Source organism: Callospermophilus lateralis, chromosome 17 (genome assembly GCF_048772815.1).
Source record: "Callospermophilus lateralis isolate mCalLat2 chromosome 17, mCalLat2.hap1, whole genome shotgun sequence".
NCBI classification, from domain to species: domain Eukaryota; kingdom Metazoa; phylum Chordata; class Mammalia; order Rodentia; family Sciuridae; genus Callospermophilus; species Callospermophilus lateralis.
The window spans coordinates 17204061-17228445 of record NC_135321.1 but is presented as its reverse complement, the minus strand read 5'-3'; the positions used below and the strand labels follow the sequence as shown (position 1 = coordinate 17228445).

Genomic DNA, 24385 nt, shown 5'->3' with positions numbered 1-24385 from the left:
TTTACGATTTCCCAAATAAGTGCATTTTGAAAGAAGAACAACTTTTAAGGCAAAAGTCAGATCACAGACATATAACACAACTGTCTAACTGGAGGAAACCTGGCCAAAAAAAAAAAAAAAAAAAATAGATCAAAGGTTTGTAGATGTCACTGCTTGAATTAGCAAGGACTGCTATAAGTGAAGCACATGAGACCTCAACATAATTATGATATGATTAAGTATTTTTAACTGGCACTGATCCAAGCAGAATTCAGGTTTCTTGAGTCATACCAATATTCAGTTTTAATCTATTTGACATATATACTCTGAAATCATTTATTAGTTTCTATAAAATGAAATTCAAATGTAATATAGAAAATTATCTGTTCCAGGAGGAGTAAATGAAAGGGCTTGTTACAAAGGAATCTCTAAAATTATCAGACAATTACAATAAAGTTCCTGTGAATAATAATTGCAAAGCCTTTCTGCGACATGACCTTAATTAAATGTTTTTAATTTTATAACTTCTAGAAATGAAGGAAATGATTAGCTTTCATCTTCCTCTGAGGAATCCCCATATTGCTATTAAACAATGATGAACTGAATAATTTTTTTGTATTGGGGATTAAACCCAGAAACACTTTACCACTGATTCACATCCCAAGCTTTATTATTATTTTTTTTTATTATTTAAACTTTATTTTTATGTGGTGCTGAGGATCAAACCAAATGCCTCACACGTGTAAGGCAAGCACTCTATACTAAGCCCCAACCTCAGCCTTATTGTTATTTTTTTATTTCAAGACAGGGTGTTGCTAAGTTACTTAAGGTCTCACTAAGTTGCTGAGGCTAGCCTCTAACTTGCAATCCTCCTGCCTCATCCTCCTGAGTCACTGGGATCACAGGAGTATACCACCATGCCTGGCTGAACTGCATAATTTTATTAGTGTTCTCCAGAGGCAGCTGCCCCCAGAGCGCCTCTTCCCAAGACTCACCACGCTTAATTTCCACTTAATGTTGGGAAGCATGTTTTGGGGCCTTTTTCAGAATCCTGACCAAAAGGGTTTCCCAGGCCAGGTGAAGAGGTCAGAGAAGCATGTACACACACACACACACACACGCCTGCTTTCTTCATGTAGCTGCACAATGCGGCCCCTTGCTGTGTCCATGCCCACCCATAGAACAGAAGAGCAAACACAGCAGAGTCCCCAAGGCTTCAAGCACCATGGGGTCATCTACACCCATGCTGCAGGTCTTACTGATGGCCCCACAGAAAATTTCCTATAACATCTGAATACCTCAATGGTCTTACCTCATGGTGTCATAATGTTATTTTGGATAAATCTAATGGCATAAAATTGAGCAAACATTTTTCTGCATGTGCCTTAAATTATGGTTTCTTAAATGGAATATCCAATTTATGGGAATAGATTACCTGAGAAAAACTAAGGTAGTGATTTTATTCTAAGTGACTTGTCCCATTATATCAGTGTATTTCCCCGCTAAAGAAACCAAGGAGCATAGACATACTGCACTAACAAAAACATTTTAAAAAAAAAAACCCAAATTTTAAAGATCAGCTAAAAATCTAAATGGCCTGATATTACTTAAGGGTTGTTGATACAATGTACCATATAGCAGGCTCAGTGTGGGCAACTGGGAGAAGAAAATTCCACTTTCTTTTTCTTTTTGGAAACTGGGGATTGACTCAGGAGCACTTGACCCCTGAACCATATCCCCAACCTATTTGGTATTTATTAGAGACAGGGTCTCACTGAGTTGTTTAGCACCTCACTAAATTGCTAGGCTGGCTTTGAACTCGAGATCCTCCTGCCTTCACTTCCTGAGCCGCTGGTCCACTTTCTCTTTATACCTGATCATCACTATCTAATTTCAGCCATAAAAAGAAGTTTTAACAGAATCCTAGAAAAACATTTCATTTGGATCATGGGATTGCTTAAAGAAGGATGTATATTCTGAGTTAAAATCAGGAAAAAAATGTTGGATTTTTACTATTTATTCAGCATCAATTCACCATTGATACACACTTCAAGGATTAATTTCTCAATGCAAAAATTTCCTTTAATGCATTTTTTTTTTTTTTTTTAGTAGAGCTCTTTCCTCCTCTCTACACTATGTGATCCTGGTCCTTTGAATTGTCCAGGTAAGCCAACCTGCCTCACCAATGCAGCCCCCTGCAAGTATTCTAAAGAAGTGGACTCATCAATTAAAAGCCAGGTCAGTACATAGCACAGCTTGAAGAAACTGCCTTCAGTTCATTGCAAATTACCAGGGCAAACATTTGTGCTTCGAAGTTGACAAACAGAATAACAAGCCTCAAAGACTATTATCTGTAAAGAGATTTTGTCCTACCAAATTCTACAACCATGTATGGCTCTTATGCATTCATGGTTAAGAATCAAGGATAATAATTAAAGCAACAAATGCCATGGGCAGTGATCCCAAACCACCTGGCCTCTCACTACACAGGCCGACCTGCTTCCAGCTCAGTACTAAGAATATTATTCCAAACAGCACAGTCAGTGCTGATCTGATGATCAGATCTGCAGTTTCCTTAGCAAATGAGGGGCTTCAGATGCCCTAGCAAGGGGTCCCCTGTGTCAAAACTTTCTACATCTCCATAGTAATATATTTTCACCTTTAAAGCAGTTGAAGGAGTGACACAGATCATCAGCCAGTATCCTGAAGGAGGGAGAAAGGCTATGAGGGAAGCTGCCTTCCAACACCAGGTAGCATTACTACCCAGAGAATTCACTCTACCGTGGGACAGTCACTCAGTCTGCTTTGAACCTAATCCCTAAAAAGGTGATGGAAAAGGATATCGGGAAATTCCCAATATCTATGCCTTCTATCTTTCCCTAGAAACCTCCAGCGAATAAAAAAGACAATTTGGAAATGAAAGTGTTAGATGTTACTCAAATTTAAGGGCCATTATCAGTATAGGAAAACGATTTGAGCAGTTGGTGTATATCTTTCTCTGCATTACAAAGTAAATTCCTCATATTTAATCATTTTGATCAATTTTAACAGACAGCATGGATCAAACTGGTTAAAACTTTAATGATGTCATAATATTTATTAACAGCAAATCCTGAATATAGAAGATCTATGAATCCCCTAATCACTTCCATTTTATGAACTGGCTTTTTAAAAATAATCAAAGAAATGCTCTTTTGAAGAACAAAGTTTGGGGGTTTGGAGGAAGAAAAAGTGATCAGTACAAATGCTTCATAGATCCATCAGAGTTTTTAAGCCATTTAAATCCAACTATAGAAGATCAGATTCTGATCCAATATTATTTCTACATTTTTAGAACAACTTTTTACTCCCACTTCAAGGTGACAATGGCATTGAAAATATCCACAGGAAAAGACTAGCATAAAATACAATAAGATGATAATAGTTGTTGCATTCGAGGGGTTATTTCTCCTTTCTGTATTTTTCAGTTTTTCTACGGCTATATATTTCTATAATAAAAATGTCAATGAAGAAAGGATCCAAGGTTACAAAATGTAGTCAACTTGATAAAATAATTCTTAAATGTGCAGAAAGGAGACATTCAATTGAGATCAAGAAGATACCAGCTGGAAAGGCTCCAGGGAGATTTCAAGAGGGAGCCCATCAGCAGTGTTTCCTGGCAGTGATGTCCTCAGAGACAGGAAGCAGCGGGAGTCCCCTTCCCTAAGGCACCATGGATTCAAACCAAGGCAGATATGCCAAACACTGATTTCTACACACTTATTAGCCTTATGTGCTTAGGGAATCTCAGAACACTTCTGAAATTTGCATTTGATTCAGTTTCAGGGTAGAGAGAGAGAGATTCTCATGCAGACACCTACATGACCAAAAAATGGTGGCCTCACTAGCAATGGCAACCATGGAAGGAAACCAAACCATCTCAGAGACGTTCCATAACCTATGGGTTTAGGGAAAGTTTAGCTAATATTGCTTTTTCAAATGATACTGCATAAACTCAACTATATGCATTTAAAAACCTGTAGGCACAAGGCTGTAAACCGATCTCACGCACCCTCATGGCCCACAGATGGGACCCTCCATACCCTTTCAGGAGGTTGTTTGGGGCAATAAAAACAAAACCTGTATTTTAAATTGGTATGTATCACATCAGATAAATTTTTTAACTCATTTTTTAATGTCATAGAGGATGTTACAAACTAGTAAATTCACCCAGAAAGAGGGAGTACAAATGCTACTGATATAGGTTTATGAAAATACAAGTCCTTCAGTAAGGATTTCAGAGTCCATTCCTCAGCAAATCACACAGTCTGTGCCCAAAGGCTGTGTATCCACTAAAATGGCTTCTTTCCAATCTCTGAACAGCATCCCCTCCACACAGTGGTGTCTGGATGTTGGCCATCTGCCTAATCCCACGGGCTCCTCTAGCAGGGTCACAGCTGCTGGTTGGTGAAGAAGGACTTAGTCTCCCTGCAGACAGGATTTACACAGAGTGGACAACTCAGAGTCAGCTGCTTGGAGCACAGCTTGTTGGACTGGATGTGAGAGAGCACCAAGTCGGCCAGGGCCTGCAAGACACACAAGGAGCACAGAGCCATCAGGAGCGCAGAGTCCGCTGGCCCCGGGACGCCCACCTCCTGTCTGTCTGCATGACTGCTCTGGTTATCTGGGATTCTTTTAATTGGAGTTGTGCAGCCCTTGAACTGAATTCTGTGACACTGTCCTTTACTGAGCTTCCTCAGTTAAGGAAAGTTAAAATCAAGATTTTAGAAAATGAATCCTCTTACCCCACCCACTCTACCTTTTCTCTGAAAAGCAAATTTTAAATTAGACATAGTTATGGTGGGCAGACAGAAGAAAATGGGGGCTACCGAAAGGAGAAAGGAGGGAGTGGGTGAGGGATTCGATCTTATTTTTGTAATTAATTGGAACTCCAAATGTTCTAATATGTGAGAAAACCAATATTCTGCAAGAGTTTCTCAGAGGATTACTCCCCGGAATGTTCTACTAAAATGGTTGTAACACTGCAGATACCTTAGAGAACAATGGATTTCCATTAAGAGACTCCGCTCTTCTGATGTTTTCAGCTCCACACTGAATCAAACGAGAAAGGGGAGGAAAAACACAGACATGTTTTATTTTCATTTTCATTTTTTTTTTAAAGAAACTGACTGCTAACAAAAAAAATAAACAAACACATGCACACACAACTCACAGCCTGACTTCCAGTGTTAAGTGACACACAGGGAGAGGGCACATAGGTTGATTCTTATCATAAATTGCTCTTCAATTTCTATGTTCTCCCCCACCCCATTTCCTTCCCAAAGGTGGTTTGCTTCCAAACCATGTTTGAGATACTCCTTGATGGAATTCTCAAGTAATTTAAATCTTCTAACCATTTCTTTGATTCCACTTTTCTAATGCATACTCTTACTGTCTCTACTTGAATAGAATGTTGTTTGTTTGTTTTGTTTTTTGGTGCTGGGGATAGAATCCAGGGCCTTGTGCATACAAAGCAAGCACTCTACCAACTGAGCTGTATCCCGAGCCCCAGAATGTTGTTTTAATTAAGTAAAATTTCCTACTTGCTTCCATTTCAAGTGCCAAAATGAAGGAAATTAATTTATAAACTCTAAGGTATATATTGGGGGGCTGGGGTTGCAGCTTAGCGGTAGAGTGCTCATCTAGCTTGTGAGAGGCTCTGGGTTTGATCCTCAGCACCACATAAAAATAAATAAATAAAATAAAGGTATTGTGTCCAACTACGACTAAATAATATATATATATTTTTAAAAAAGATATATATTGGGTCTAGATTGGATCCATAGGGTTTAGATTCTAAACATAATCCTATAGAAAAAAAAATTTTAACCTGAGTATTATTTTAGTATCACTTTTCTTTTCCCTGTCCAAAAACATCCAGTTAATTATCCCCAAAAGAATTGAGAACTGCCTAACAGTGATGCGCTGGGGGTAGTCATGCTCTTCTCTTTCCCCTTTCCTGCCGATGAGCTCATGGGTCACTTCAGTGTTAGACTGGCCATAACATCTGAAGGTGGGCACAAGAATTCAGTAAGATCCCAGGCAAAAACCTCGCTCTCCACTGAAGAGGCTGATCCTAAAACCCCACGCCAAAGTCAGTCGCAGCAGAATGACCAGTGCTGGCGGGGGACAGCCTCCCTCACTGCTGAAGGACAGTCAGGGCACCTCTTCAGGAAAACTGAGAGGAATGTCAGCACTGCCATGCCTTTCTAGGAACTTATCCAAAGAAAACAACTGAAAAAATGAAAACATTTATTCTACATTAGTGTATGAGAATAAAAATTAAAAATGCCTTAAATATATATTAATCTCTATAAAATGGATACTAATCTCTATAAAAATAATTAGAGATCTAATTATATTTACTAATGAGTTCATAATATACATTTTTAAAGAAAAAAAGATTATAAAACAGTATGAATAAACAAGCAGAAACAAGAAACCTAGCTTTATTAAAATACATATTTACCTATTAGGAGAAAAAGGGACGTATCTTTATCAAAATATGAATAGATGTTCTCTCTTGGGGTAAGATTATGAGTGCATTCTATTCTTTATGCCATACAACTCTCTGTGCTAATATCTTTATTATTTTTATTATCAAAAAGCAATAAAGTAATTTCTATTTAGGGAGAATTTTTTAAACTTTTTGAAGTTAGTTACTTTAAATATACTGTATTCTACCATAAAAATAATGAAATACACTATAGTTTAGTTGGTTTTCTTTAATCAGTGTAGGGACTAATTTATTAGCTACTAATAATTGCTTTGGTTATTAAGTAATATGAATGGATGAGATTGTCACTCAGTACAGACAAAAACTTGTTTTCCAAACACACTGGTATGAACCATATTTTCACTTCAGTCTTTTTATAAAGTGCACAATTGGCCCACGTGATCATGAGATACAGAAGAATCATCAAACAAAATGCATAAGCAATGTCACTGCCTCACCTTGGTCACTTACAATCTGCCTGCCTGCAAATTCTTCTTAATTGTGGAATTAATGAGCAAGTTTAGAACCTTCTTACCTTCCTGGATGTTTGAGACCAGCAATGTATATACAAATAATGAGGCTGGGGATTGGCTGAGGTTCTGCCCCCACCCACTCTCCACCATGCCCAGCACCTGCCACCCAGTTCCGAGGGGTTACAGTGCTTTGCAAGGCCAGGCCTCTGTCGATGGAGATGACAGGAATTCTGGCCGAAGATGAGAGGGAGAAGGGGCTTTCTGAGTCCCCGGGCTTCCACAATCTCACCGAAACAACTATAAATTGGACACAATTTTCAGGCCATCCCTCAGAAGCCATGAGATAGGTAAGCAATAGTTTTTCTCCATCCTGAACATCCATCTTATGAGATACCAAGGTGGTATTATTTCAATAATCAGATTGATCACAACATGGTAGCAAACAGCTAATTAAGTGAGTGCATAAAAGAGGTCAAGGAAATCACAACACACTCTGCTTCTTGTTCATTCCATGCTCTTCTCTGAAATGACAACAAGCCCTATATGCCCTGAAATCCAAAAAGAAACAGAATAGTCTACATAAATGATACAACCATATTGGTAAAGAAAAGGAATTATGGAACAGGGAAAATTTTTCCATCTGAATAGGTAATGTATATAATTCACTTTTCTTAAAGGAATGCAGTGGTTATTATTTTCACATACTACAGTCATCTGAACTAAATAAAATGATCCCTGGGCCACCTGGTTTAAAAAGGCACAAAAGTAACTCCAGAAGTAACTCTGAGTGTCTATCACACAGATGAAGCATTATTTAAAACAATGAGGCTGGAGTATCTGCAATCACATACAGCAAACAATATTTTTGAATGACAGATGGCTGTAGAGAAACTTTCCTTTTAAAACAGATGACAATGGGCTCAATAAGCCAGATGGGAGTGCTCACCTCCTTGGCTAAAACTTGAGAGTACTCGATATCCAGTTCGTACAGCGTTTCAATGTGATCACTGGTAAATGCTATTGGGACCAAAAGGATATTCTTCCTCCCCCTCTCACAAAGTCCTTTGATAGACTCATCTGTTTGAGGACCCAACCAGGGCACTGGACCAACCTATGAGAAAGGAGGATGAGCACATAAATAAGTAAATAACAGCCTGTCATTACAATTAAAAATGAAATATTAAGCCAATAGAACTCAACTAATCCTTTGATTTCCTTTTATCTTTTATCTTACTCGCTCAGTGAATTCTTTCTGCCCAGGATGAGCAAGCAGGTCATAGAGCAGTCTATCTATGTGGATGAGCCAAACTGAATCATTTTATAGTTAAGTCCTGAACCAGATGATCTTGCAGGCGGACTGCAAATGTGTGAAAGCCACCTACCTTGGACTGCCAAACCAGGCGGTAGGGGTTGGAGTAACCCAGCCTCTCCATGACTTTGTGGACAGTGGCGCCTACCTCCTGAGGATAGGGGTCGCCTCTGTTGACCACCTGCATCAGAGACACAAGGGTGTTCAGTTGCCAACATCATGAAAAGCTCCAAGAGCTTCCGACTGTGCGGTAACATGGTGTGAGTCCCAGACCAGAGTCTTCCCTGTCTCCGGCATTAAAGACAATGTCATCTGAGCAATCACAGTGCTTCCTTGGTTCTATTTCTTCACTGGCCAAAGAGAACAACTATACTCAATCACCTTCAAGGTCCCTAAGAAGATTTAACAATTCTACAATGTTGATTGTAGGAGATTGACAAAGTCTAACTATGGAGGATTGTTCCCCCCACCTCACCTCTGATAGGAAAAATAACACAAAGAAGTTGGGCAGGAAGAGCCAACATGGGATAGAAACCTGTATCTGTGTAGTGACGTGAGTGGAAGATTTTAAAGCAGGAACTGAACATATGCTGTATGGACAAAATATGCAGCTGCTGAGTTTACGATAAACTCCAAGGGAACAAGAGGAGGAAGGAGGAAGCGTGTGGTTCAGAATCCAGGCTCCTGGGGAACATGACCTGTGTCTTCTGCTTCCTTCTCTCTCCTCTCTCCCCACAACAATGGACAGTAAACAAATGCTCCGTGTGCAGCAAATGTCTGATACACGTTCTGTCAGGACAGCCTGCTACTACATTTGAAAATGTCTGGTGCAGATATTTTAACTGTTTTAATATTTTCCTGTGTACTGATTCCCTACCTCCTCATCCTGCTTTATTTTCTTCTCTGATATCTCTTACCTTCTAATCTACCTTGCTATTTTCTTACATATTATGTTTAGTATCTTTTACTGCTACTCTCCAGAGACAAAGATTTTTGACTGTTTTCTTCTTCTCATATCCTATGAGAGAACAGTACCTAGATTATAATTGGTGCTCAATAAATATCGTATTATTGACATGAAATACTGACAAACTATATTTTATGATAGTACCATTGGTTAAAAAGCCATTAGAAGCAAAATATAAAAGAAATGAAGGAAATATAAAGTGGCCATTAGGACAGTGTATTAATGATTGCTACACCCCCAATGCTAAAATCAGTGGCAAAAATCTGAGGAATAACAAAATTTTGCATAGTCCCAAAGCATCTCTTCCAAGGTATTTTTAATTACAAAGAGAAAAACAGTAACTTTTCCAGGGACAAATATAGCAGATACCACCTTAACCAAATAACCAAAGACCATGTCACCAGAAATAAAACACACCAATGTCACAGGGCCCTACATGATTCACTGAGAAGAGTGCTCCTGCTAATACCACACAGTCACAATCCAATCATGGGAAAATACCAGATAAACCCCAAATGGAGGGACACACCAAAAGCAACGGAATCCGGGAAATAGCTTTTCAACATATTAGGGCAATAAAAGAAAAGTACGAAAAACTGTCAAAGATTGGAGGATACTGGCGAGAAAAGACTGCAAAACACAGCGTGGGACCCAGCAACAGAAAAAGGACACTGGTGGGAAAATGAGTAAAATCCAAATAAAATCTGCAGTTTAGTCAACAGAATAGCACCAATGCTCACCTCTCAGTTTGATACTATACTATTTTATGTAAGATTTAGCATTAGGGGAAGCTGGATGAAGGGCATATGGGACTTCTCTGTTCTCTTCAGGCCACTCTTTGGTAAGTTTAAAAATTATTTCAAAGTAAAAAAGTTATTAGTTATGAGTGTAGGTGAAAAGAGGGCTTCCTAGGTCAGTTTTCTTTCTTGACAGTCCTGCCACCTTCCCTAGCTTTGGTGACTTCATGGCATCCCTCAGTCCCTAACAGGAACCCAGAAGCACAGTACCATGTCCAGACCCCGCAGGAAGGCAAGGGAAGGGAGACCGAGGGTAAGAGACCACAAGGAGGCACAGGGAATGTTCCAGTGCAAAATGTTCTCCTGGCCCTGTTCAGGAGCTGCCCTCTGGCACTTCAGGTTTCATTACACACAGGATGGATATGTGGAGAGGATCTGCATGGGGCTGGGGCTGGGGCTCAGTGGTAGAACGCTTGCCTAGCATGTGTGAGGCCCTGGGTTCAATCCTCAGCACCTCATAAAAATAAATAAATAAAATAAAGATATTGTGTCCAACTACAACTAAAATTTTTTTAAATTTTTTTTTAAAAAGAGGATCTGCATAACACCAGCAAAGAGAATATAATCCTCTTAAAATGAAATAGGCAAGAAGGGAGAAATTTATCTCCAGAGCCACCTACTGCCCAAGCAGCGACTGCCTAATTGAGGTATAGGAGAGGACACGCTGCACAGGGCTTGGCTCTGATGACCACCAAGTGGCGGTATGGAGCAGCAAGAAGAGTGACCCCCCATGCTCAGGCTGGCTCCATTAACCATCAAATCAAACTTAAATCACACTTAAGAAAATATAATTCTCAACCCTCTGGCTTGGAAAGCAATATTTTTTGCTGTAATTACTTTGCTTTGTTTTCCAGTACTGGGGACTGACCTCAGTGGCACTTCACCACTTCACTCAGATCTTTTTTATTTTTTATTTTATTTTAAGATAGGATTTCTCTTAAGTTGCCCAGGCTGGCCTGGTACTTGCAATCCTTCGCCTCAGCCTCCCTAGTAGCTGCTATTACAGACATGCACCACCGCATCCAGCATTGAAAAGCAATGTTTTTAGGACCCAATACCAGTTTTGAGCTGATGAAACTAATCACTTATTCCAAGCCCTTCTATAAATTACATGGTGCTGGGCACAGTGATGCACACCTATAATCCCAGTGGCTCAGGAGGCTGAGGCAGGAGAATCTCAAGTTCAAAGTCAGCCTCAGCTAAAGCAAGGCACTAAGAAACTCAGTGAGATCCCTATCTCTAAATAAAACACAAAAAAGGGCTGGGGAAGTGGCTTAGTGGTTAAGAGCCCCTGGGTTCGACCCCCAGTGCCAAAAACAAACATCACAATATATTTAAATTATATGGCACACTAACTGGATCTTGTTTCTAAATATTTTACTCTCATGGCCCAGTTTGTGGTACTTTCATAAACAACTCGGTGTAATATGATGAACTAAGGAGCAACCAGATCACAATCTGCTGTGCTATGTATTCACTTGCCAAAATATGGTCCTTAGTCTTCACAAATCAGAAACTATACCTTCTTCCTGGAATTCAAATGGCTTGTCCCAACTCTTGAGAACAGAAGAATAGAACTGGGGGACCTGGTCTGAATGGTGGCTGGCTATATAACTGAACACACTTAAATACCAGCCTCAATGGGGCAGGCAAAAAAAAAATTCCTACTTCCTAGAAATTCTTCTAAATATCTCTTCCAATTATCATTTTAAGAGCACTAAGAAAATATTTACAATATTTTAATTTGTATTGTTATGAGGTTGCAAATACTGAGTCAAAAGAAATCTGTACCAAGTTAAGCCTAGAATTTTAGAAGTCATTCTTCCATAAGGGATTAGAACCTATTGGAGCTACATTCATTTTACATATCTAGAAGACAAAACAACCCAGTCTCCTACCACTAGGTCACCCAACAAAATGCTCTTACTTACAGACATTGGCAGTGAGTGAGCAGAAAACAGAATGACCACCTCATTCCTCTTCTCAGGTGGGAAATGGTCCAGTTCTTTCAGAATGTGGTCTGCAAAGCACTGTGGGAATCCCAAGAAAGGAGAAAACAGGGAAATAGGAACAAAGAAGTGGAAAGCAAGAAAATATTTCAAAAATAAGAGTTATACCAAAAGTCTCAGAGCAACTCTAAAAAATCAGAACAATTTTTTTTTTAAGGAAAAAATGCAAACAGTACAGTCTCTTTGCTTTGGTCCATCATCAAAATGGATCATAACGGTTTGAGGGGCCTGGGGAATTTGATGGGAAACTTCTGAAGCTCACTAATGGCTCCCTGCAAATGAATGCTGTGGATCTGCCTCCCCTCGGGAAGAGCAGGGCACACTTCCAGATGGAAAAGAAACACAGATGGGAAAGAGAAGCTGTTTTAAGGCCTCTCATCTGCTCTGTTAGCAGGAAAACAGCTTACAGGGTCTTTCTTAATCTTCCTTACTTTGGCTTTCAGGCATATTGCATGAAAATACATTAGCTAGAAATTGGAGAGAAATAAGAAAATACTCTTCTATTTTTATGACATCTTCCTCCTGAGTCCAGGATCCTCATGGAGGCAATCTCAACCTTTCTCACACCCTCCCTAATAACAGATGACAGGTGGCACAACCCCCATTAGATGAACAGAGCAGGGAAAGATGCTGTGGATGTGAGGCCGTCCAGCCACATCTGGGAACTGGGGCTAGAACACAGGTCCCGCCTACAAACCTCTGTCCACCAGACCAGTTCACTCCCTCCATCTAGCTGGCATTTCCCAATTCACATGGATAGGTGCTGAAATGCCAGATCATAAGAGGCTTTCTTTCATCTCACACTTGAATCATTCTTTATCATTTCACTTATAAAGAAAGTGCTACAAAGGACAGTAACAGGTCAACTGACAAAATTGGAATATGAACAGAAATGAGATAAAATTGAGTATCAGTGTTTAAATTCACTGATGTCGAATGTTGTGTTGCAGCTATGTATGAGAATAGTCCTGGTCTTTAAGAAATATACACTTAGAATGTTTAGGTGTAGAAGGTAGTAACACTCTCAAAATGTTCTGAAAAAATACACATGTATGCACAAACATACATAGTCATACACACAGAGCATGCAAATAATAAAGTAAGTAGGATAAATGTTAATAATACATGAATGTAGGCAAAGAGTAGAAGAAAATTCCCTATACATTTTTTTTTTTTTTTTGACCCAGGGTTCTCTATTGCCCAGGCTGGCCACCTACCCCTGGGCTCAAGTGATCCTCCTGCCTCCGTCTCCAGAGCAGCTGGGCTAATAGGTGTATACCACACCTGGCTATACTCTTCTTATGCTTATCATTTTTTATAAATCCTTGAGATTATTTCCAAATAAAAAGATTTTTTAATTGATAAAGGGTCATTTCCCAGAGCCATACAAATCTGCCTTTGTAAGTATTTTGCTATATCAGCAGTCAGTCAATACTGTAAAAGGTGCAAACTATTCCCTAATGAATATTGAGGTACTATCAATCATTCTAGAACTCTCAAATTTGATAAATAAATATCGTATTACCCAAGAAGACACCTAAATTTAAGTTTCCCTCTTCAGAATTTATGATTTAACAGTAGATTAAATGTGGTAATATTTGATATAAACAAAAACTATACTTTCCAGTGGTCTTTGCAGATGAAACTAAGGATGTTTAGAAAGGGTTATTTGGGGGCAACAACCTAGATAAGGAGGCCACTGTGAAGTTTAAGTAGCTTGGGACATAATTTGACTCCAATTACTCCAACAGTGAGATAAATAGCAATATCAGAGATCATAGTAGTAAAATGACTATTTTGAGTAATTATTACCTGTAACAAGTAGAAATGTGGTTTAAGGAACCATACTTTAAGTTTCTTTAAACTATATTTTTAGTTTTAGTTTAATTAAGGGTTTTAGTTTTGTTTTCATTTCCAAAAAAATTCCTAACTCATCCAGAGCTCAGTGTTTCTTTCCCTTTCTCAGCTTGCAAAACTGCAAACACCAACATTATTCATCATGGCTCATCGCAGTGTCCAGACCATCTTCAACACCGAGGCGTCATGGGCACGTAAGGTGCAGCTTAAATCACCTACAGCCCATCTGCGGGATCTTCTGAGCACAGCCCTCTATAGAATGAAAGAGGCACCGCGGCCCTCAGAGCTTTCAATCACACCATCCAGGAGGGCAGATAAATGCCTCTAAAATTCCCTTTTATTTTATGAACAGAGACTTCCTCAGTTAAGAGACCTTTCCATCTTTCTGCTTCCCCCCTTTTCAAAGGGCTGAATTTTAATGCAAATCTAATTACTCCCTCGATCAGCGCAGGCAGATGCTGTGCAGATCCCTCGGTACTCTGCACCACATGTCGACGCTGACCTGAAACACCCCTTCCTCCAGCCACAGCCTCCAAGGGCTGCAGTCAGGGATGTGGGGCTCCGGGCAGTGCTGGGTCCTGCCAGGGAACACAGAGCCCTCGGTGACACTCATCCCCATGGGGGCTCCTTCTATTCACCTTTTACTTAAAACTGGAGTTCACCCCCTGAATTAACCCTTTACCAGCCTAAGGGGCCGGGTCTGCTCTGGAGAGAGAGAGTCTGATTTTAATGATGTCTAGCACCATCTAGTGGTTGTAGATTTTAATTCACAGGGTATTTTGCCAGAGGTCAGAGAATGTTCAAAGAATGGAAAATAAATTGGACAATCTAGAACTACTGACAAAAAAAAACAACAAAAAAAACACTTATTTGTATGAATCAGGACAATATATTACCAACTGCCTTCCCATATTTGAAGGACATAAAAGAATAAAATACCAACTCAAAGCTATTTGTTTTAGAATTGTAGTTTAAAATGATTTTCCTAAAATCAAGTACCCATTAATATACGTATTATACATATAAGTTGTACAGGAGAAAGTTGAAACTTCTTAAATCAATGAAACTTTTTTTCCATTGAAACATTTTTATTTTCATGTCTCAGAACATGCAGGCATATTAAATTTTTTAAATTTGATATTTTAAAATATTTAGAAAATAAAGGGTTTTAGTTATTGTCAGTAATTCAATCTATGAATGTAAATTAGCCAAAACATGTACAATCTTAAATATTCTTCTGGTCATTGGGAAACACAAAACTCAAAATGTTATTTTGTTATGATTTGAGACTAAGAGCATTAATGTGAAGAAAGAAAAGAGTAGAACTATTTCAATCTTTAAATTTATTTTCTCTTTTCATAATAAATCAGGAATCTAATACTTTCTTTTAAACCCCTGGCATGTAATTTAAGCAAGAGAACAGGAGGCTCAGAAGAACACCACAAACCAAGAAGGGACAAGAACCTGATCACTCCAGAGGCTGGTGATGGGGACTGCTGGCAGTCCTGGCTTACCTGGATGAGGAGGGGATGTGTGGGCCACCTGTCGATAGTGCTCCACTTCATCGTGGGCTTCTTTCCCATCTCATTATAGTACCTGTATATGGCATTTAAGCTGCTCCCTGAAATATAGTAGACATACTTTGATTATTGTGAAAATTAAAAAAGACTAGGAAAGGCAGTAATTAAAAGTTCAAAGTAGGTAACTGCTTCTATACAGAATCCCAGTCTAATTACAATCTTTTCAATACTCTAAAATGCATATAGATTTAACTACCCTGCAAATGAAGGTCACAAGAAAGCAATCAATTTCAACAGACTCTCAAAGATTATTGAAGCCATTTCTAGTGAGAAACGTGATGGTTGGAGATTTATGAAATATAAGCAGTTGTTACTTATCAGGACCAAGCCTTACAATTGAAAGCAGGTTAGAATTTTTTCCCATTATGAGGGTAATCAGTCCCGTTACAGAAAATGTATGGATGAGGAAGAAAGGAACAAAGAAACCGGCCATTATCCCAGCATGCTAATGCAGTCATTGTTCTGTTCTAACACAATTGTTTTCAGGTATTTTCTTTATAGCGGCTTTGTTTTACAAAGTTATAATACTAGTATATATATATAATTCTTTCTCTTGAGTATTTGTGCACTTTTATTTAATATTATGAGATAAATACTTTCTATGTTACAATGACAGTGTTATCACCACACATCTTTGTGGTATCACAATAAGGTGAGCCACACTTTCTATCAGGACTTTCTCTTTGTATGAGCTGCTACATCATCATCATCATCCCTAGAATAAGTTAAATGGATACCAAGTCCCTAGAGGCAATCTAACAAAATTTGTATTTCTAAGTGGGAGATGAAAAATTGAAGCCTACAGGAGGGCAGATGGTACCAACCAAAGCAACTTTTTCTTGGCCCAGGGAACTGGGCATTGTGGCCAAACTCCAATCCATGAAGCCAATCCTAAGTGGAGCCTCTTCCTCAATCTTAAAATAGTTAAATAGTTCCAAAATATTTGCTTGCTTCCCATCACCAATCCAGTGGGTTTTCTAATCATAGGAACTATTAGTCAGTTAGGTTTCCCATTTAAAAGGCTAATCAGAACAGAGCCATATTTTAACTCAAATGTATGGTTAGGCTAAGGCTCAACTTTCACAAAAATAAAAAGGTTCAATTTTGTAAGTAGAAAACAGTGAATCAAAAGAATCCCAATTGAGTCCATTCAATAATCAAAAATAATCTCTAGAAATCAAAAGTAGTTACTACTATATTCACATTGCAAACCAATATGAATATTGAAAACCAATATTTTCAAAACATATTACATGTCATTTTCAGATTCACAAAATACCTGGGTATCATTATTGGATATAACAAAAGGTATTTGGGCCACTATATTAGCACATTCAGATTACTCGGAAACAATAAACCAGCAGAAGGGGTAAATACAACTGAGAAAAGTGCTTGTGATAACACCCAAACCATACTGGCTCTGCTACGACAGCTCATGTCTAAAAGACAAAATAGATAAACGACACTCTAGGCCCTCAAAGAATAAATGTGTATCTCAAAGGCTTCAACCCTCAGAGGTAAAGATGTACCTGTCCTTACACACAGATGCACTCAAGAAAAACTGAGTATGTTCTGAAGCTCCAAACACACACACAAAAAGCCAGCTGGAAAACAAAACCCAAAGTCAACCCTTTGTCATAGAAGAACAATCTTCTAAACCTACCTACTTTTGAGAGCAAACATTTATAGATTAAGGTAAATTTTTTTAAAAGCAAGACAGAAGTAGAGTTTAAAAATTCTAAGATCTGACTCATTTCCAATAATATATTACCAGAAAAATTTGAAGTTGAGAAGTACATTTTGAAAAGAAATCACAATTCAAATGCTTGAGGGTGCCTGACAGGGGCTCTGGATAAATATTTAAGGCACTCAACAAGCTCTGAATGTTTCTTCCACCAGTAGCCTTTGTTTCTCCCACCAGCAGCCTTTGTTTCTCCTTATAGTTATAGAAATAATAAACATTACTGCCTAAGAGCATTTTGGGAGTAAAAATTAATGTATTTGTAGGTGACAGTAGGTGTTTTACCTATTAGCAATGACACAGAGATTGCCAAACAACTTGTTCTCCAGCTCCAGTTAAGTACATGGGAACAGCAAGCAGTAACATTTTCTAAAATAAAGTACACTGAGGGAAGTTTGCAAAGGGAATCCAGAACTGAATTTCAGTTTAACTATCAACCAACCATCACTGAATGCAGCACAATAACAACAAAAATACCAATACTGTCCATGCTACACAGGCATCTGCTTTCAAAAGGGAAACAGCAATCACCTCTGCTAATTAATATCAGGGTAGCCATAAATACAAGGCTATATGTGTGCTAGGCACAGGGGCTACTCGGGAGGCTAAGGGATGAGGACCACAAGTTCAAAGCCAGCTTGGGCCATTTAGCAAGACCCTGTCTCAAAATAAAAAAGGACTAAGGGTAGAACCCCCAGGTTCAATCCCCAGTATCACCAAAAACATTTTCGAAAAAAAAAAACAAGAATGTGATGTAAACCTAGAGAGTGGCTTAAGGTTCATTACTGATCTGTTATCCAACTGTGTTAAGGCAGTGAACACACACACAGCCACCGCCTTCCACCCACCATTTGTAATTCTCAGCTGACCAGCCAATAATTCAAGGAGCAGATGAACCATGAGATTTCAAATGGACTGACCTGAACTCCCATGTTTAAAGGAGACAGGCTGGATTTGCCATTCAAATCTAAGTGATTTATTCTTTTTACAGCACTCAGACTCCCTGGTTAACTTTGCCAGGGTCTTATCCACCTGCCCATTGTCAAAAAAGCTACCCCTTAGAATGAGACAGTCATCATTACCCTAAGTGCATGTATGAAGACACAAATGGTGTGACTGTTCTTTATGTACAACCAGAGACATGAAAAACTGTGCTCTATATGTGTAATATGAATTGAAATGCATTCTGCTGTTATACATAACAAATTAGAATAAATAAATTTTAAAAGCCACCCTTACCGGTAGTAGAGCAGCTGTACTGTGGATACTGTGTGAAAGCAATGGCCCTTTCTAGTCCATCTCTCTCCATCTCGTCAATTGCTTCTTCTGTTAAAGGATGGACGTACCGGAATCCAATATAGTATTTGTGAGGAGCTATTAGGAAGCACAAGTGGAAAGGAGAAAGTATTAATCTTTATATAGATTCCTTAGAGTCACCAAACACAATGTAATGCCCAGAACAAAGAACACTGAATGTAATGTCCTATGATGCTGATAATGTGGGCAAGTTTAGAATATTCCTGGGATCTTAATTATTTCTTCAGCTGGAAAACGGACTTTCGGTCACTATTCTCTAGGATCAACCCATACACTTTTACTTAGTATGATGGTTTTTAAAATTCATACTTCTGTTCCTAATTGTTGGCTCAGAAAAGAGAGATTCAAGAAAATGGAGGAAAAACTAGCACTTGTTCTTAAAGTGTCAACTCTTGCACACTAGACACTGGAGGAGTCACTCTGCTCCTCTGTTAAGGTCTGTAAACAAGTCAGATTGGCACCTATTATTTTGCCAGAGAAATGTTAGAGTCTGTAAACAAGTCTGGATGGCGCCTGGCAAAATGCCAGAGGGAGTGGTTTGTGAAGTAACAAAAACAAGCCATTAAGTGTGGAGATTCCTTATTGGTTGACTGCTGTATCTATTTTATGCTAATTAGATAAGCTGTGTAAAATGTATAAATACCTCGGTTGTCCTACAATAAACGGCTTCCATTCCTGCTGCATCAATGTACACAAGTTATTCGTCACCCCCCCGGATATTTTGCCCAGCCAGCCAGGCTGCGGCACTCCTCCCCCAACACACACACTTAAACTCCATTTATTAGATAGGGAAACAGAGATGCTGAAAGTTCACTGATCTGTCCAAAACCATACCTGGTAGGAAGTGGAGCTGGAATTGTAACCCGGGTCCCCCATTCCAAAGCCCATCTCCTTCTACATCCCATCTGTTTCCATTACCCACTTCCCTAAGCCCCCAGGTCACCCACTTTATTAAACAAATGCAAAAACACTGAGAGTCATATTAAAAGTTCATTGATAACATACATAAACAATGCTTAAGTTAGAGGCATCAAGTGAGATGTACAGTAATTGTTTGTGGCCCTAAAATGGCCTGAGTCTGCATCTATGTTCCTTCTTCCTCTGTGGTTTCACCAATTCCCCTTTCTATCTTCTTTATCCTCCTGCAATTCCAAAGGCAGTCATATCACATAAATATTCAGGCATTCATAAAATCATAAAACTGAAAGCTTCCTAAAGTCACCTGGTCTCACTGCATTGCCTTTCATGAGATTACACAAAACTAACACTCAAGAATGATGTCGAGCATACACTATACAAACGTCATGGAATAACAGAACTCAGATTATGTTAGAACCCAGATTATGTTATTTTTCAAAGTATTTGCAGGGACTGCAATGAAAAATGTGACACAAAATTACCACTAGAAACAATTAGGTTAAAAGTGAATGAAAAGGGCTGGGGATGTGGCTCAAGCGGTAGCGCGCTCGCCTGGCATGCATGAGGCCCAGGTTCAATCCTCAGCACCACATACAAACAAAGATGTTGTGTCCGCCGATAACTAAAAAATAAATATTAAAAAAAATCTCTCTCTCTCTCCCTCCCTCTCTCACTCTCTCTTTAAAAAAAAAAAGTGAATGAAAAGATAAAGAGTTTATCCTATATATACATGGATGTACACATGGGTAATATCCTTCATAACTTGACCCAGGGAACAATGAAATATTAGAACATGTTACCAAGGGTAGAAACAAGATGTCAATGGTCAAGTGTGTTTGTGTGTTTGTGTGTGTGTGTGTGTGTGTGTGTGTAAGAACGGTCTGATTCAGTATTCTTGTGCTAGAGACTGCAAAAAAAAGAGGAAGGAAGGATATAAACGGAATCATTTTCAACTGTCAGTTCCTTATAGGCCACAAATTTTATGTTCTTTTGTACAAAATAGATGAATTGTAGTTAAACACCCCAGGGGACACGACCCTATAAGCAAATTTCAAAGGACCAACTGTTCAACGATTATGTGCTTCATTTTTAAAATTATCAAACATCACAAAAACTTCAAGTTCATTTCTAGGCAACCTTGGCTCTCAGCGCTGAGGTTTAGCAAGCCAGTGGAAACAGCTTTCTAATCTACTTGGAGACAATACAATTAGCAGATTGACAGAGTGAGCTCCCCAGATGCTGCAGGTCAACCAGTTTCTCACACTGACTTTTCACCTGTCCAGTGTTTGAAAGTGCAGTCTAAATGCCTGGGGTCTGGGAGTTTCCCAAATAGTGCAGACTAAGAGGGTTGAGAGACTGTTCTTGAAGATAAAGCCAGGGTGGTGACCATGTTTTTAAATGAGACAGAGTAAAATACTCTGGAAAGAACAGATAATATTTTCTAAAGGTCTACAAATACATATTTAGAAAAAGTGACCATGCACCCTGACTTGGCCTAGCCTAAAGAGCCAACAAGCAATGTTCACGAGAGCCCCTGCTGTCATAATGAATGTCTTATAGTTGGCTATCCCTGGCAGGACACAAGGAGGGGAAGGAGCCTCTCAGACATTAACCAGCACCAATTTGGTGAGCACTACACCTGGCCAGGGTGATGGCCAAGCACACACTCACTGGCCTGGCCTAGTCTGCCTCAAAATGGACATACTTTGGAGGGAACTATGAGAAGAAAGAAAAATGGGATTTTAAACAGTAAAACTTCATTAATTTAGTATGTACAATAGTTCCCATGTGGGACATGATCCTTTGGAAGAAGGGTCTGAAACATGTAGCATGATGCTTTTTAATTTGCATCAGATGGTAAACTCTGGGCCAATGGTGAGAAATAAAAACTCACATTTAGTAAATTTTGGCCACATACCATGCGAATGTCTTTTAGGATTATCTCATTTAATTTTCACAATGACCCAAGGAGTGGATTCTGCTACCTCCCTTTCAGAAAGGGGGCTTAGTGAGGTAAGCAAACTGCCCGAAGTCACACACCAGGAGGAAGCAGCAGGGCCACCTGACCCAGATCCCAACCCCCTACCCACTGTGTTCTCAGCTTCATTAAAAGCAGTCGCTGCCCACATAAGCAAACTATAATTTTTAAACATATTTTAGACTTAGACTTTTCATCCTATGAATATTCTTCTCACCTGTGTCTTCTTTGTTCTACATGATTATACTGCCCTGTAATTATATGTAACCATATCCCTTGCTATAACTCGCTATATCAGGTAATTATTCAATTCTATGCAAAACCAGTGCAAATCTCAAAAATTTCCATTCTGGCCACTAAGCAACAACCATGTCCCTAAAAAATGACAGTGTGAAACATTTTTATCTGTTTACAATCATGTTTTCTTGCTTCAAGATTTCTTAGTAGAAATAAACAAAAAGACATAGTTCAAAGGTCAACTTTATAATTGTGTAGAAAAGAAGGGAAGATGTCTTAGTCATTTTCTGTTGTCACAACTAAATACCACAGACTGAGTAATTTTTATAGACTAGGAGTTCATTTGGCACAGCTCTGGAGGCTGGGAAGCCCAAGAGCAAGGCACCAGCATTGGGGGAGGGCCCTCTTGCAGCATAGTGACATGGCAGAGGGCACTGCATGGCAAGACAGAACAAGCATGCTAGCGCAGATCTGTCTTCTTCTTTTTAAAATATTTTAGTTGTAGATGGACACAATCCCTTTTATTTATTTATTTATTTTGGGGTACCAGGGATTGAACTCAGGGGCACTCGACCACTGAGCCACATCCACAGCCCTATTTTGTATTTTATTTAGAGACAGGGTCTCACTGAGTTGCTTAGCGCCTCGCTTTTGCTGAAGCTGCAGTGAACTCACGATCCTCCTGCCTCAGCCTCCCAACCCCTGGGATTACAGGCATGTTCCAGTCCGCCCGGCTTATTTATTTATTTTCATGTGGAGCCGAGGATGGAACCAGTGCCTCACACATGTGAGGCAAGTGCTCTATCACTGAGCCTCCACCCCAGCTCTCTCCTGTTCTTCTTATAAAGCCACTATTGCCATCATAGGTATCCCACCCTCCTGATCTCATCTAACCTTAAGAGCCCAACTCCAAATGTCATTAACATATGAATTATGGGATTATTTCTAATACATAAACTTTGGGGGACACTAGAGAAAGAAAACTTGAGAAACATGAAAGAGGAACAGGAGGGACGGAACTGACTGTTGGTTCCTCTAAAAGGCATTGGGTTCGGCTTAGTGTGCACTCATTGAAATGCAAGTAACAGGACAGGGAGCCTACTTCTGGACAATCTGGAGAGCCACAGAGCCCCGTTTAGTGATTTTCTTGGTCTTCATTGCAAAACTCCCCCACCAAGCTTTGAAGCCTACACACTATTGCATTTATCCTACATTCATACTCTGTGCTGATCAGCCCACAAACATTTTGTGTACCATCTCTATAATAAGTCTCCAAAAGATTTTCTCTCTGCTTCATAAGAAGACTACCTGAAGCAGCAAGGTCTCACTGAACTGGAAGCTTCTTGTAAATAGAAACCACAGTTTCAATTCAGAGTAGCAGCACTAAAGAATGTGTAGCATTCAATAGGCTGCTGTGGAATGAACGAATGGGTGGTCTTGGCCTATGTTCAACACCACTGCCATACCCCAAAGCAGGCCCACTAACATGATAGGTGTGGTCATCCATCATGGTTTAAGTGGCTTGCCAACCGTGGGCCACAGAGAATAGTGATTTGCCAAAATGGTCACCAATACAAACACCCACCCAGGACCAGGACCCTAGATGAGCTTCTGAGATCCAGAGAAATCTAAAGCATTCCCAAGAGAAGTAACCTTCTGCCTCCGTGAAAACCACCAGGAAAGTTAGCTCCATGAAGGTAACACATAGCTTACTTGCTCCTCTGTCGCTCAGCACTGTGTGTGACACGTGGCCAGTGCTTATGCACACCTGGTGGCTGGTTATTGGATGGACGTGGGAATTCACGGATGAAAGAGTGGCTGTGTAAGTGGGGAAATGAATGGAATGAGCAAAAGAGGAAAGACAGTTTCCTGCCACATTAGGAGTGAGTGTAATGGGACAAGCCAGCCACCAAGCTGACTCAGGCTCCATAAATACCTGAAACTTAGGCCCACACTTCCAATGAGGAGTAGTGAACTTTTTAAAGTAAGACTCTAAAAGATAGAACACTTAATCCCTGTTTTTTCAAAACCACTTTCACATTTTGATTATGTAAGCATGAAGTGGACATTATTATCCTTTGATGCCTACCAAAGCAGAGAACAATTAATCCCAGAATTTACCAGCTTGTAACTTCCTGTCTTTGCATAACATAGACACACATTAAAATGATCAGACATCTGATACTGAGTGGAACATTGGTTCAATCCAGGTCATTCTATGGGAACTCTGCCCAGCCAACCAGTGAGGCTGAGGCAAAAGGTGGCTTGATCGGTTTGGACAAATCATAGAAACCAGAGTGGAAGGAGAGGTGGGAAGGATGCTCTTCCATCTGGTTTCCTTTCTCTAGTCTGACATCTCTATTAGGGCTCTTGATGTTGATGGGTACCATAGTAACATGTAAACAAACAAAAAAAATGGCACCTTTCTGCCTCTTTTTTCTACTAAATAAGCTGCAAACCTGATTCACACTAAACCTTTTATGATGATAAAGTGTTAATAATGAGAGAGTTTGTTCTCTATCAAATAGGAGTAAATGGAGAGCAGCCAAGTTTTCTTCCACTAACATTTAAAAAGATGCACTGGGGCATCTGTGGCTGAACTGTATAAGAAATGCCCTTGAGCCACAGCGGCAGGCAGGACGCAACCTAATATTCAGAAGCACGATTGAACAATTTTCCAAGTGAAAT

General features: G+C 39.5%; 1 protein-coding gene across 2 annotated transcripts in view; it reads right to left on the bottom strand.

The window, feature by feature from the left end:
- Positions 1–3049: 3049 nt before the first annotated feature.
- Fech (ferrochelatase) overlaps positions 3050–24385 on the bottom strand; it is a 33448-nt gene continuing 12112 nt past the window's right edge. For both annotated transcript variants that reach the window (XM_076836533.2, XM_076836534.2), the window contains 7 exons: positions 18487–18621; positions 15441–15547; positions 11992–12090; positions 8370–8477; positions 7934–8098; positions 5011–5070; positions 3050–4544 (listed from right to left, as the gene is read on the bottom strand). In XM_076836533.2, coding sequence (XP_076692648.1) covers positions 4410–4544; positions 5011–5070; positions 7934–8098; positions 8370–8477; positions 11992–12090; positions 15441–15547; positions 18487–18621 — 809 coding nt within the window. In that variant the 3' untranslated portion in view covers positions 3050–4409. The remainder of the gene's footprint in view (positions 4545–5010; positions 5071–7933; positions 8099–8369; positions 8478–11991; positions 12091–15440; positions 15548–18486; positions 18622–24385) is intronic.